Raw genomic sequence first — 13,710 nt, 5'->3', positions numbered from 1 at the left:
AAAACTTCCCTGAACAGGGCTGCCTTCAGATGTCTTCTGAATGTCAGGTAGTTGTTTATCGCTTTGACGTCTGATGGGAGGGCGTTCCACAGGGCGGGCGCCACTACCGAGAAGGCCCTCTGCCTGGTTCCCTGTAACTTGGCCTCTCGCAGTGAGGGAACCGCCAGAAGGCCCTCGGAGCTGGACCTCAGTGTCCGGGCAGAACGATGGGGGTGGAGACGCTCCTTCAGATATACTTTATTATACACTTTAAATCCAGAGTTACCGTTTTCGTGGACTATCCAGAGCTGTTTTCACAACTTGTGCCTCAAGGGGAAAAAATAATCCAGAGAATTTATCCACAGCAAATCATTGCCTGTTGACTCCCTGCATGATATGGTGACCTTGTGAGAACTCTGGCTTTTCCCATTAGCTTTCACTCATGGTGAGCCTCCTGCCCTGACATTCTTCAGGTGCAAATGGGCCATTCAGTTACTCCCACTGGAGATACACCACGGTCACTCAGGAGGGTAACCGGTGCATCTCTGTGTGAAAAGCACTGCTCTAGGTTTTCCTCCTTCCAAGGATTTGCTTGTAGAGTGTGTAACTGCGATGTATAACTGTGGAGAACAGTATAATCAGCTAACAGGTTTTGGGGGAAAACCACAAAAAACATTTGCTAGAAATTTCACAGTGATGTGGTTTTTCACAGAAAAATCTCCATCTCCTAAGCTCATTAGTAAGGATAAATGGGAGTCAACTGCCAATAAAGTATCAGGAAATTTCAAAGATTTTAGCTTTGTTTACTAAATACACGTAAATAAGCGTGCTAAATTAGATCACTCTCTAGGGCGTTGGAAAATGTTCTAATGCAAGCTGAACACTTTCTGATGCAAATTACCTGCATCTGCATAGGAAAATGTTCCTAATGGAAAGTCACCTTGCTTTAACCCACCCCCTTCCTGCTCCTGTTCCTGAAACATCCCCCCCCCAATAAAAAAGGCACGCATGAAAGAAAAAATACAAGAAAATAAAATTACTCCAAAGTTCAACAGACCATTTCTTTCAGTACCCCTGCCATGAGTCTTCACTCCTGAAAAGATGTTCCTGCTGAATAACTTGGCGAGCTTCACAAAAGCTAATGGAGAAGTTATTTCCACAGGAGCGCCATGTATAAATTGGAAGCTTTTACTCTGGGAAAATGCAGACACACCTAGCCATTAAAACAACAACAGACCAACAACTCCCATTATCTTGAATCACAGAATAACGCCTCCCCCCTCCGTGCTTAATATTGCATTAGCACATCTTCAACGTACGTGCCGCTCAACCGGAAGGTGCCTTAACGTGCCAGAGGTAGAAACGGAGAGGTATTAAGGACACAGCCATGCCTAGGGAATAGCAGCCGCGTTGCAGCCAGGCGGAAAGAGAGAAATGACCAGAACGGGATCCTTCCTCAAGCTGTCGTGACACCACTGAAAGCGCCTCATCAAAACGCACAGGAGAAGCTGCTCTGCGGCCCTGGGAGAATGGAAAGCGTGTCCATGAGAGCACAAAGGCAAATGTTCTCTCATCTGATGTGCATTTCAGTGACTGAGCCCTCACAGCTGGTGTCCTCAGCACCAAGGCCAGCTCCTTGGCCAGCAAGGAACAGGAGATAAGGCGAAAACTAAGAGAGGAGATGCTGAGGGAAGCCCCATGGCATAAAACACCCCGCCAGAGTCGGGAACTCTTTTCCTTCCATCTGCACAGACTCCATGTGTGATTATGTGGGTATAAGGGGGAGAAAAGCCACCTGCTCCAAGGTCCCCCGGGCAGCCTAAAAAAGGAGCGGCAGCTAGGAATCGCTTGCATCAATTGTTAGGAAGGCGAGAAGCTGCCTTTTGCCAAGTCAAACCATCGATCCATCAAGCTTGGCACTGTACTGAGAGGCGTTGGTTTCTGCAGGCTTTGAGGAATGGGCCTCTCCCAGTCCTACCTGAAGATGAGGATCCAAGCAGATGCTCTACTTGGGCTGCAAGGGTAAAGACAGCAGAGGGAAGCACAGCAAGGAGGAAAGAAGAAACCCTTAGCTTGGCTTTACCCGCAGTGCAGAAAGCCCACAAACTTGAGTGATACAACCTGCAGCAAGCTGTCCCCCAAGTGGATCCTGAAAATGTCCTTCGCTTACATTTAAAGGGACCTGGTGCTTCTGTTTGTCCAGGGATGGAATTTTAGGTAGCTCTTATCAGTTGGCATTTATTGGGACCCAAATCATTTACCTTCTCATCAAAATGTTCTTCTTGCTTCCACTTGGGTAAGTGACCACCTCTGTCCAAATCCAACTAGGTCTCTCTACCTCCACCGCACCACACCCTGACTTTGTGACTCATATATATTTTTGTGTTTCAGCAGCTTCCTTTCCAAGCAATCAAGCCTTCCAAGTATCAAGGGGCTGCTGGTACGTATTGAAGGCTAAACTGAAGCCTTCACATTCAGAGATGCTATAATTCCCCTGATTGTCACCTCTGTTGCGCCCTGCTTGCATCTGGCTGTCTGCTCTGGGAGACAGATTGCTGGGCCAAACCATACCTTTGGTCAAATTCAGCAAGGCAATTCTTAAAAACTGTCCCACCTAGTGGACATGATGCAAAATTACAGCCTCTGACCAAAAAAGGTCTGATAGATAGGGGATCTCTCACTCTTATATCCATCCACCAATAGAATCATAGAATTGTAGAGTTGGAAAGCACCACATGGATCATCTAGTTCAGCCACCCTGCAATGCAGGAGTCCTTTGCCCAGTATGGAAGCCACGACCCTGAAGAGTCCCATGGTCTACAGACTCCCACTAACAAAGGGACACATTCCAGAGGGGAAATTCCTCACCAGGCTAGAATTATCCTTAACGGGGAAGTCCTGCCTGGGAAGAAGAAACACTTCGCACTATCCTCTAGACTTGTCATAACTTTTTACTCTGCTACTGCTGCAACTTTTAAATGACAGGTAATGCTTTAGATCGAAGGTGCGGAACTTTTGGCTCTCCGCAAGTTGCCCAACTACAACTCCCAGAAGGTCCAGCCAGCATGGCCTCTAGGAAATGGCACCCAGCATTATCAGGAAGGCAACAGGTTAGCTATTCCTGCTTTAGTTAATTAGTGGGGGACAACTGTATGTGGTGGCACCAAGATTTAATTGCACAGGTTGTTTATTTAGTGTATTTCAGCGATCTCGTGTTACTACAACAGCAAATGAAAGCAGAAAACGGTACAGATACTCCTTTCTTCCAACAACGACCAGCAGTTTCTGCTTATTCAATTTTTGTCAAAGCACCTTACAGTGAGGATTACATGAAAACTTTAGGGCTTGTCTGCTTTAAAAACCGTTATCAGGGGATTAATTGTGTTAAGTTTCAGTCAAACAATTAAATCTGCATAGATTTCCATATAAATAAAGAACACTTTGAAGAAAGGGTTATTTCCCTTTTCAGATAACGAAGTAACATGTTGCAACAGGCACAATATTCGAAACAGCCACCTTGTTAAATTGCTTCAAGATGTTTTATGGGAAGCGATTCATAAATGGAATGAAATAAGTTCCCTCCTGTGAGAAAGAGAAAGAAGGAAGAATGCCTGTTTTAAGAAGGCATTAAGTATTAATATAACAAATAATGAACATTGCAGGTGATTAGAAATTAACCCACTGACAGCCTTACGCTGCACCCAGCTCTATTCAAAACCACCGTAATACAAAAGAACACACTTCAAAAAACCATGAGCGCTTTGATTCCTGTTTAATTTTCATACGAAATAACAAAATGCTCCTGCAGCCATGGGGAAGAATCCAGTTAGCAAGAAACCAAATAAAAGCAGCTGTCAGGGGTCACAAGGGGAATATGTGTGGGTGATAGGGGAGCAACAGCAAACAGTGAGAGAAGCTCCCACAGCGAAGAGGGAAACCCAGTCAAGAGGTATTTACAAGTCAGACTGAACCCCAGCAGGGAAGCTATTCCCTGGAGCACTCTATGAAACAAACAAAACCATTTAGCATTCAAGGGGCTCAGCCACCGGGGGGGGGGGGGGGGCTGTGGTTGGGCATTCTCAAGTCTGGAGGGGTTGCTTGTGTCACTAAAAAAAATAAAAGCCACGTTCCACACAACTGAGTGGGAAAGAACCCAACCCCAACGGAAATGGGAGGATCAGAGCCCACGGTGGCATCAAGTGCACAAGCCAACCCCAATGCCGTCCTGGTGTTTGTGCAGACGGGGAGGAAATGGGAGCCCAGTTCACCTTCAGAACCGGAGAAGTCAAGATGACGCAGCCGTGTTGCAGAAATGGCCAAAACCTGGACAGCAGAGGGAGCATGGATAAAAAAGCCAGGGAGCGGAAGTTGTTGCAGCTACACTAGAGCCCCAGCAAGGGGGAGCCAGAGAGCAGCAGCTCCCGGTCCACAGAGCGTGGCCAGCTGCATCTCCTTGCTCCCCCCAGCCCAACTCAAACTCCCCCTATCTGGACATTCTCCACCTGGATGTTCTCGAAGTGAACCCCGGCATCTGTAGGGTAGATTTCAATGGTCTCCACCACGGGGATGGTCTCCATAATGGTAACAGTGTTGCCATAGACCTGGTCGCTAGGCGTGGACGAGGCCGACGGCGTTGCGGCTGCAGCAGCGGCAGCGGCCGCAGCAGCGGCGACGGCCTCTGCCATGGCCTCTTGCTCGTTCTGCAGCCGCTGCTGCTGATGCATCTTGCGGTGCTTCCAGAGGTTGGAGAAGGAGCGGTAAGCCTTGTTGCAAGCGTCACAGTGGTACGGGCGTTCCCCTGTGTGGATGCGCTTGTGCTCAGCCAGCCGCACGGCGATGGTGAAGGCCTTCCCGCACTCGTCGCATTTGAAGGGCTTCTCGCCGGTATGCAGCCGCCGGTGATCTTTCAGGTGCGTGGACTGCCGGAAGGCCTTGCCGCAATCCGGGCACGGGTAGGGGCGCTCGCCTGTGTGGATGCGGCGGTGGACCTGCAGCGACGTCTCGGTGCTGAACAGTTTCTTGCAGTCGCTGCACTCGAAAACCTTGGGGCCGGTGGGGCGGCGTGGCCGGGGCGGGGGCGGCTCCAAAGCGGGGGGCTCTTCCTCCGCCCCTTCGGGAACTTGGATGTCCCCGTGCAGCCGCTCGTGGGCTCTCAACTGCGCCGTCGAGCCAACCTTCTTGCCGCAGACGGAGCACTCAAAGTGGCGGCTCATCTTGCCGCACTTGTGCTCCTTCAGCTGCTCGGCCGTGACGAAGGCGGCGCCGCAGCCGGAGGTGCAGCGGTGGGGCTGCTGCCCCGTGTGACTCAGCTGGTGGACCTCCAGCAGGCGGCGGAGCAGGAAGGAGCGGCCGCAGGTCTGGCACTTGTAGGGGTACTCGCCCGTGTGGTGGTAGCGGTGCATGAGCAGGCGGTAGGGGCGGTGGAAGACGCTGTTGCACTCCTGGCACTTGTAGGGGTAGTGGCGCTTGTGCACCAGGAGGTGCTGCTGCAGGGTGGACGACTGCGTGAAGCACTTCTGGCAGATCTCGCAGCGGTAAGGGCGCTCGCCCGTGTGCGTCAGGCGGTGGCGCTGCAGGTTGGCCTGCGAGTTGAAGCTCTTGCCGCACTCCTTGCAGTGGTACGGCCTCTCGCCGGTGTGCGTCAGGAGGTGGTTGCGCATGTGCGACTTCTTCTTGAACATCTTGCCGCAGGTCAGACACTTGTGGCGGCGCTCCATGTTGTGGACAAAGCGCTGGTGGCGCAGCAGCAGTGTCAACTTGGGGAAGGTCTTGTTGCACAGCAGGCACTGGAACTCCGAGGGCTTTTGCTCCTGTACGTTGCTTTCGGCTGGAGCAGAGGTCTTGTCCACTGAGCATATGATGGCCAGTGGAAACACCTCTTGTTCTTGCTGCTGTTGTTGTTGTTGCTGCTGCTGCTGCTGCTGAGGAGGAGGAGGTGGTGGTTGTGGAGGTGGTGGCGGCGGCTGCTCCGGCTGCACCAAGGCTTCAGGTGGCTCCTCCTCAGGAGGCTGTTCCTCAGGAGGAGATGCAGGCAACTCGTGGGTCTGCGCTGAATTGGCACTGTGGGAACGACGGTGGTAAAGGAACTTGGTCATGTTGATGAAGGTCTTCCCGCAAGCGCAGCGGTAGAGGGGGTTGGAGGAGTGCGTGCGCCGGTGGGACAAGAGCACCGCCTCCGTGCCGAAGCCCAGGCCGCAGTCCATGCACAGAAAGCGCGACTCGCCGCTGTGCTCCTCCCGGTGCTTCTCAAGGGCGGCTGGGGACGGCAGCACCTTGCTGCAGAGCGGGCACTTGAAGGCGCCCTGCCGGTGGCTCCTCATGTGAAGCTGGAGCTTGTGGGCCGAAGGAAAGGGCTGGTCGCACTCGGCACACATGTGCTCCTTGGCGGCCTGCTTCGCTTTCCGGGGAAGCTGCTCCCCGGGGTTGTTTTTTAGCTCATAGCTGTGATCCGTGGCCGTGACACTGGTGGGGGCTGGTGGCGGCACAGCCCCGTTGTGCACAGCCACTAAACTTGGAGGTGGGGGCGGCGGTGGAGGCAGCGCCTTCGGTTCCGTGGGGCAGGATGCAGGCAGCTCCCTCGCTCGTGTCCCAGGGGAGGCTTGGATCACTTGGTGTGTGGTCTGGTGCTCCAGCAAGTCTGCCGTCGACTGAAACAGCTGGAAACACTCACCACATTCATACAGCAGCAGTTGCACAGTTTCTACCCCGTCCTGCGGCTTGCGGTACGAGTGCTCCAGGTTGACCAGTGCCCGGCTCTGAGGAGGGGGAGCCGGTGGCTCGGGTGGCTTCCGGTGGGTCTGCCGGTGAGCGAGCCACACATCCTGGCTGGTGAACAGGGCCTTGCATTCTGTGCACTCATAATGGATCTGGCTGGAGCTCAGCAGTTTCACCAAGGGTTCCGGCTCCTGGATCACCATCTTGAGGTGCATCTCCTGGTGTTCCAGCAGCTGACTCGGAGACAGGAGGATTTGTCCGCACTCCAGACATTGGTACTGGCTTTCCTGCACAGTCACGGTCTGGTAGAGGCCGGCCTCGCCACCTGCCACCAGCCCAGCTTCTGCCAGCCCCACCACTTGATACTGCTGCTCTTGGGAGCACAGGTGGCTCTGCTGATGTACCAGGGCTTCCTCCAAGGAGTTGAACTGCTGGCTGCACTCCGAGCAGACAAAGCGATGCTCCACATATAGCAGCGTCTCCTCGGTTGACTCTGCCATCGTGAAAGCCTGCTGGGGTGTATAAGAAAGTGAAAGGAAAAATTAGGGAGCCCGGTGCTCTAGACTAGGGTCGCAACTTTTCGGTGATTAATCTGGATCGCTGACCGAAAAATACTTTGATCAGCACCTACAATTTTTTTAAAAAAATAAAACAGAATGCCAATTCTGACATGCTGTTTACTGTGACACATTAATAATAATAAATAATAATAATAATAATAATAATAATAATAATAATAATAATATTCCTTATCCACCCTTCACCATTAGGTTCCAGGACAGAATATAAAAATACAAAATTAAAATCAGATAAAGTATGCAGACATCTAAATACAAAGAAAAATGATATTTATTAATTCAACCAATTAATCAAATTAAAATCAGATAAAGTATGCAGACATCTAAATACAAAGAAAAATGCTATTTATTAATTCAACCAATTAATCAAATTACAATCCTGGTATAAAATACATCCTTTGATGAAACATGTAAGTTACGGGTCTTTCACAGGTTCCCACAGCAAGGAGCAGGAATTGCAAGAACTAAATGTATAAGCGCCACAGCCCAATACAGGCCTACCTAGAAGGATGCCCCATTGAGTTTAACGACACTTACTCCTAGATAAGAGTGTATAAGATTGCAGCATCAATCAGTACGTCAGTCAACTACTGCTTTTTTAGACTACCGTATTTTTCGCTCCATAAGACGCACTTTTTTCCTCCTAAAAAGTAAGGGGAAATGTTGAGTGTGTCTTATGGAGCGAATGGTGCTGCGCAAAGAGAGACAGCTGAGCAGCACCCCTTCAGAGAAGTGGGAGGATCCCCTTCTGTTCCTCCTCCCGCTTTGCTGAAGGGGCGCTGCGCAGCTCTCGCTCTCTGTACAGCGCCTCTCCTGGCTTCTGTCTTAGCCGCGTGCAGCCTCTTCTGGGCAGGGGGAGCCTTCATCCCGCTGCCCTGAAGAGGCTTGGCGGGGCTATCCCAGAAGCCAGAACAGCCAGATGCTACCCCAGAAGCCAGATCCCTCTTGCTGTTCTGGCTTCTGGGATTCAGAATATTTTTTTTCTTGTTTTCCACCTCCAAAATCTAGGTGCTCCTTATGGTCTGGTGCGTCTAATAGAGCGAAAAAGACGGTATTTATTCAGCTGAGGGCAAAAACCTTAATTGGTGGGGCTGAGAGTTAAGCAGACTTGCGTTACATTGCAAGGCTACTTAGGTTTTCATGCATTACTGCAACAGAGAATGGAAAAACAAAACATTAAAAACCCTCTTCCCTTGTAACAATTAAGTTATTTCACAAAAACACCTATACTGAAGTTGTGGCAGTAAATCACACAGGGATTTACGCAGTTTAGTCCAGTATTGTCTACTCTCTGGCAGTGGTTTTCCAGGACCTCAGGCAGGGATCACTGTCATCATCTGCTACCTGAACCTTTTAAATGGAGATGCCAGGTTTTGAGCCGATGACCTTCTGTGTGCCATGCACGTGCTCTACCACTGAGCTATAGCCCTTCTGCTGTACAATTGCCAGATACTATGTACAGATTTCAAAGTGGCTTAAACATGTAGCATAAACACATGTTTACATCTTTAGTGCGGTTTTGTAACAAATATTCTCATTTCTTTCAGTACGAAGCAGAAGTAAAGGCACTCCTCCTTGTCATGCCACCTGTGTCCTGATTTCAGTGCTGTTTTGTTAGCACGCAGTATCATTGTTTCGTTTTGCCCAACTCAGTGAGTCCAACAGCAGTGAGGGACTGATGTGGCAGAGCAATCACAGCTATAGAGAACTGGTGAAACATATGCTGGCACATGTTACCCCAGTGTTCCCCAACCTTGGGCCTCCAGCTGTTTTTGGACTACAACTCCCATCATCCCTCGCTAGCAAGACCAGTGGTCATGGATGATGGCAATTGTAGTCCAAAAGCAGCTGGAGGCCCAAGCTTGGGGAACACTGTGTTACCCCATTTCCAAACTCCATTCAGGAGCCTCTGGCAAGGGGAGGAAGGGAGGAGACTAAGTGCTGGCCAAGCCAGAAACTGGGTGGGCACCTAAGTTTTGAGGATTGGGACCTAGGACACACAACCAAGCTGAATGGGGTTTGAAACAGGTGTAAGTCTCTCCTTCTTTCACTCCACCCACTTCCTCAAACCCCCTTTTGGGGGACTACACTGGTCTGCCAGCTGAGCTGGGGATGAAATACTTCTACAGTTAGATCTTTGGCTCAGTCAGAATGAGGGACTTAAGCCGGTACAGCCCTAGCTGAACTGGAAAAGTCCAAGATCTGCCAAATCCAAACTCATATCAGCAGTTCCGGGATTTGGATTGCACTGTAAATCACAGAGTTCTGTGATTTCATGATTTTAAATTGCCATGGAAAAGGCTGAATATAAATAAATGATTTTAATCACATCTAAGAGCAGGATCCAAACAATCACTATGGCTTCTGCATGGGAGGATAGGTGGATTGGAAACCGGTTAAAAAAAGAAGTAAGCAATAGGAGGATTGTTTTCAAAACAGATGGAAACAAGTATTGGGGTATCCCATGAGCTCCTGTTTCATTAGACACCTGGAGCTGGGGTAAACAATGAGACAGCTAAGTTTGAGGACAGAATTGGGCATCTGACTGGTCAGAAAGGATCAACTCAATTTTGGACAAATGTTGTCAAATAATGATTATCTATTTGTAAAATAGTAGGCTTATTTAAGCAAGAAATATTTTTGATCACCAACAGACTTGATACTTACACTTATTACAAAAAACCCAAAGAACCATGGAATGACCAAATTAACTAAAGTCAAACTGCTATGTTAGCGACACCTAAGTGATCACCCCAAGGCACAAGCCTATGTATGGAGCTCCTGGGCTGCCCAGATGACAAGACCCCCCTCAGCCTCACTGATGTGGTCCAAAGGAAAGCTGAGTGATACATTTGGCACCAGCTTGGCTGCTGGAGTTGTTAGGAGGCAGCCTACAAGGTGCCATCCAACTGCCTTGGGGACTCCAGTCCAGATTTGTGAATGGTTTACTCCTTAGCTTCCTCTTCTCCCAAAGACAGCCCACAAAGTAGCAGAAGTTTAGGATCATTCTCCTAGATGGGCTACCTTCCCAGCTGATGAGCCCATCTGCCCCCACTCCCCTCTACAGCACCTGCAGAAACCACCTTGACTGTAGGAGTATTGGTCTTGTCTGCTCAATCTGTGGGAGCCTGTCTTTGCATGCAGGGGAAGTCGCTAACTCACAGAGGGTTTGAGATCCACTTGCCACCCTCACCTGGTTTAGCTGGCCAATTGAAGCCATTTCCTGAGGTGTGGCTGCTGTCACAGGCTGACAGCTTCTAGGAGCCACAACCTGTCCCCCCACCCGAGGTACTACCCTTCCCCTAACACCCCTATGTTAAGTAATGTTCTTCTAACTGTGAATGTTTAGTAAACAGACTTTTAAAAGAATTTATCCTGAAACACCAGGGTCAGCCAATAGTTACAATTAAAATCAAGAAATAAAAGTAAAGGTAATTATTTAAACACACACACACACAACTCAATTGTGCTAAGTCGAAAGTAGGTCAATTTTCAATCATTTAGGAAAAGCTTTGCTAGGACCAACCAAAGGCCCATCTAGTCTAGCACTCTGTATCCCCATGGTGGCTCATCTGACTAGGTCAGCTGACAATATTGGTTAGGATTATAGCCCATTAACTACCCAAAAATCTCAAGCTCGCTTATTATGCATTTAAAGAGAAAGGAAACATTTAACTGGAATATTATTAGTCTGTCATAGGGCAGGGCTTCATCTGCCAGGTTCTCGCGGCAGCTGATGTTTCTTGCAGATCTTGGCAGCAGATGTAAGAGGCACTGACATGCAAATGTCCTCCAGTGTACAGCAGCCTTCCCTAGTTCTCAGCAGTTCCAACTGCCACATTGCAGCTGAATTTCTGGTGCACTGCATGTTTCAGAGAAAATAACCAGTCAATGGATCTGTATGCAAACGCTATTTGAGGAGGACACTACATTATTAAGGATGGGGATCCAAAAGGGTCTCTCCTTAATGGATGAACAGGCAACAAAGACAAACAATATTTGATTTAAGTGCAAAATGATGCACGGGCGAGGGGAAAGCATAGCTTTGAATACTGTGGATATTTCAAAAGTAGTTGTGATCTAGTATGGGAGTCACTTCAGAGAAAATAAGTCAACAATATTACTAGGACGGTCCATATAATCTGCAGATTTTTAAGCTGTTCTTTAGATCCCAGTCAGGAATGTCCAACACATTCCAGAAGCAAGGCTATTACTAGTCACAATCATGTTTTTCCATGAGATGGAATGTAAATGTCTGTGTAGCATACTGGCAGTGTAATAAATATTCATCGTTTTCCTCAGTGACCTATTACCACCTTTATAAGTCTTGACCTGAGAACAGATTAACATAAACATGTCTTTTACATAGAAAATGAGGTTTTATCTCAATGTGTTTGATAGGAGACCACTAGTCCAGTTGTAGAAGATTATAATATATACATTTTATCTGCACTTAATTACTGTAAGTTGCTATATTAAACAATCTTATTTCAAAGGGGGGGGGGAGACTCTTAAAAAACACCAATTTAAATTCATCTTTGAAAAAATGAAAATCTGATTTTTACCCCACCAGCTGTTTCTGAGGCTTGAGCTGTATTTCACCTGGCTTCAGGGTGCATCTCCCACATACCTTCGAGGTCTAAAGCCACGGACCAGCCCCAGAAGGGCCTGTGGCTCTAGAAAGACATCCAATCTTGCCTGCTCCAGCACACACCAAGACTGAGAAAGTCGGTCCTCTGAAAACTTGAGTTCAAAAGAAGACTGTAAATAAGTAGACAGCAAGCAAAGGTGCAGATCAGCCCCTCATCCCCACTGCAAGGTTGAACAGACCCCTCAGTGATTTGACATCCAACCTCTCATCAGGGGACTGCACCCATCCTTTCAGTTTTTTGTTTGCTTACACAGGAGAGGATCAGAGCCTCCAGTTCACACTTTCTTCCAATCCTGCCCTTGACAGCAGCTCTCATTCCTCTTTCTCTCCACCTCACTTCTGAAAAGAGGACCCCCCCTTCCTCTCTTTCTCTCTGCCCACCCCGCCCCCCATCAGCAACAAAGAGCCTTATGATACCTTGGCAAGACTAGCGCATTAACCGCAGCACGATTTCACGGGCCACAACCTACTTCCTCAGGTAGTTCTCCAGGTCTCCCTGTGCATCTAGGACTCCCCTTCGCCCATCCTCCTCTGCACATGGGCGCCTGCCCCGCTTCTCCTCCGCCCCAGCCCCCTTCACAGAGGTCTGTGCATGGGGGCTCCCCTTCCCCACCACCACCCCCATTTTCACGGGGGGTGGGGTCAAATCCACCAAGCACTCGCCCTCTTTGCATGGGGCGTGCTGGGCTCCCCTCCCCCACCCTTGCGGGAGGGGCCACTTCCCCTCCCTCCCCCACAACCCTGCAAAGTGGGGGGGGCGGTGGCTCCGCTCTGGGCTTCTTTACCTTCCCCACCCCCACCCCACCCCCCGTCCCGCCTTGGGCTCCCCCCTGCACTAGGGGCGCTCTCCCCGAGTCCCCCTCCTCCCCTCACCTTTTCCTCCCTTCTGTCCCCCACAGCCCAGCCTTCTCTCTCACCCTCCTCCAAGAACAAACCGCCTGCCGATTGGGTCGCGGCGGGCGGCCAATCGGCAGGCCGCTTGCTCAAGCCCGCGCCCAATCGGGGCCGTCCTTCCTACCCGACGCGCGAGCCCTTGCCCGAACCCGTCGGGATCCGTATAGGCGATCTGACACTGACGTCATCCGGAGGCCGAAGCGAGGCTGCGCCTGGCGCGTCGAGGAAGTGGGCGGGGCTGGAAGGGAAAGCGAGGGAACCCGCTGGCCGGGAAGGAGAGAGAGAGAATGGGGGGAAATGGCAGTTGGGTTGTACCAAAAAAGCAGCGAAGGAGGGGGGTGTCTGAGAAGACCCGAAACGTCTAAACGGCGGTTTAAGTGATTACAAGGAGAAGTAAACCGATATTTATGAACGTAGAAGCAGTTGTTTTGCTTTTTTATGACGTTTATATATTGTCCTTTTTTTTTTTTTGCCAAGGCACCCTTCCTCTTCGCTTCTGCTCCCCTAACAAGGGAATATGGACCCTTCTCAAGCTGCCCCTAGGAAAAGCTCTCCTCAGACCGTTGATGGTTCTCTCGGGTTCCGAGGGTCACGTGCTTCCTGGCCTGGGTTTCCTGCGGAGTACATGTAAAGCGCCCTCTCAAGGGCGGAGAAACCTGAGGCCGCCAGATCGAGGTCCCTGCGTTGCTGGACTACAACTCCCATGAGCCATTGGGCCAGTGCTTGCAAGGCCTGATGGGAGTTGGAGTCCACCTGTGAATAACGCTGGGTCTTCTCAGTTGCTTGGATTCCTGAAGCACAGTTCCATGCTTGCCAGTGCCGGATTTACGTATAAGCTAAACAAGCTATAGCTTAGGGTCTCCCAAAAAATTTAAAGGAAAAAAACACTTCATG

At 49.8% G+C, this 13,710-nt stretch overlaps 1 protein-coding gene across 14 annotated transcripts; it reads right to left on the bottom strand.

Moving 5' to 3' along the window:
* Positions 1-3,734: 3,734 nt before the first annotated feature.
* ZNF574 (zinc finger protein 574) lies at positions 3,735-13,458 on the bottom strand. Of its 14 annotated transcripts, none has more exons than XM_083454911.1 (3): positions 13,378-13,458; positions 11,902-12,014; positions 3,735-7,205 (listed from the first exon to the last, which is right to left on the bottom strand). In XM_083454911.1, exon 3 carries the CDS (start codon positions 7,191-7,193, stop codon positions 4,452-4,454), a length of 2,742 nt encoding a protein of 913 aa, XP_083311037.1. In that variant the 5' UTR covers positions 7,194-7,205; positions 11,902-12,014; positions 13,378-13,458; the 3' UTR covers positions 3,735-4,451. The 14 variants fall into 14 exon arrangements, with proteins under 14 accessions (XP_083311037.1, XP_083311027.1, XP_083311030.1 ...); XM_083454901.1 differs by lacking the exon at positions 13,378-13,458 and adding an exon at positions 12,796-13,086 and having other exon boundaries at positions 11,837-12,014; XM_083454904.1 differs by lacking the exon at positions 13,378-13,458 and adding an exon at positions 12,796-13,086 and having other exon boundaries at positions 3,735-7,202; positions 11,837-12,014.
* Positions 13,459-13,710: the final 252 nt, after the last annotated feature.

Source organism: Podarcis tiliguerta (genome assembly GCF_965153285.1).
Source record: "Podarcis tiliguerta genome assembly, chromosome: 8".
NCBI classification, from domain to species: domain Eukaryota; kingdom Metazoa; phylum Chordata; class Lepidosauria; order Squamata; family Lacertidae; genus Podarcis; species Podarcis tiliguerta.
Note: the sequence above shows the minus strand (reverse complement) of the source record. Positions and strands in the feature narration are given on the sequence as shown.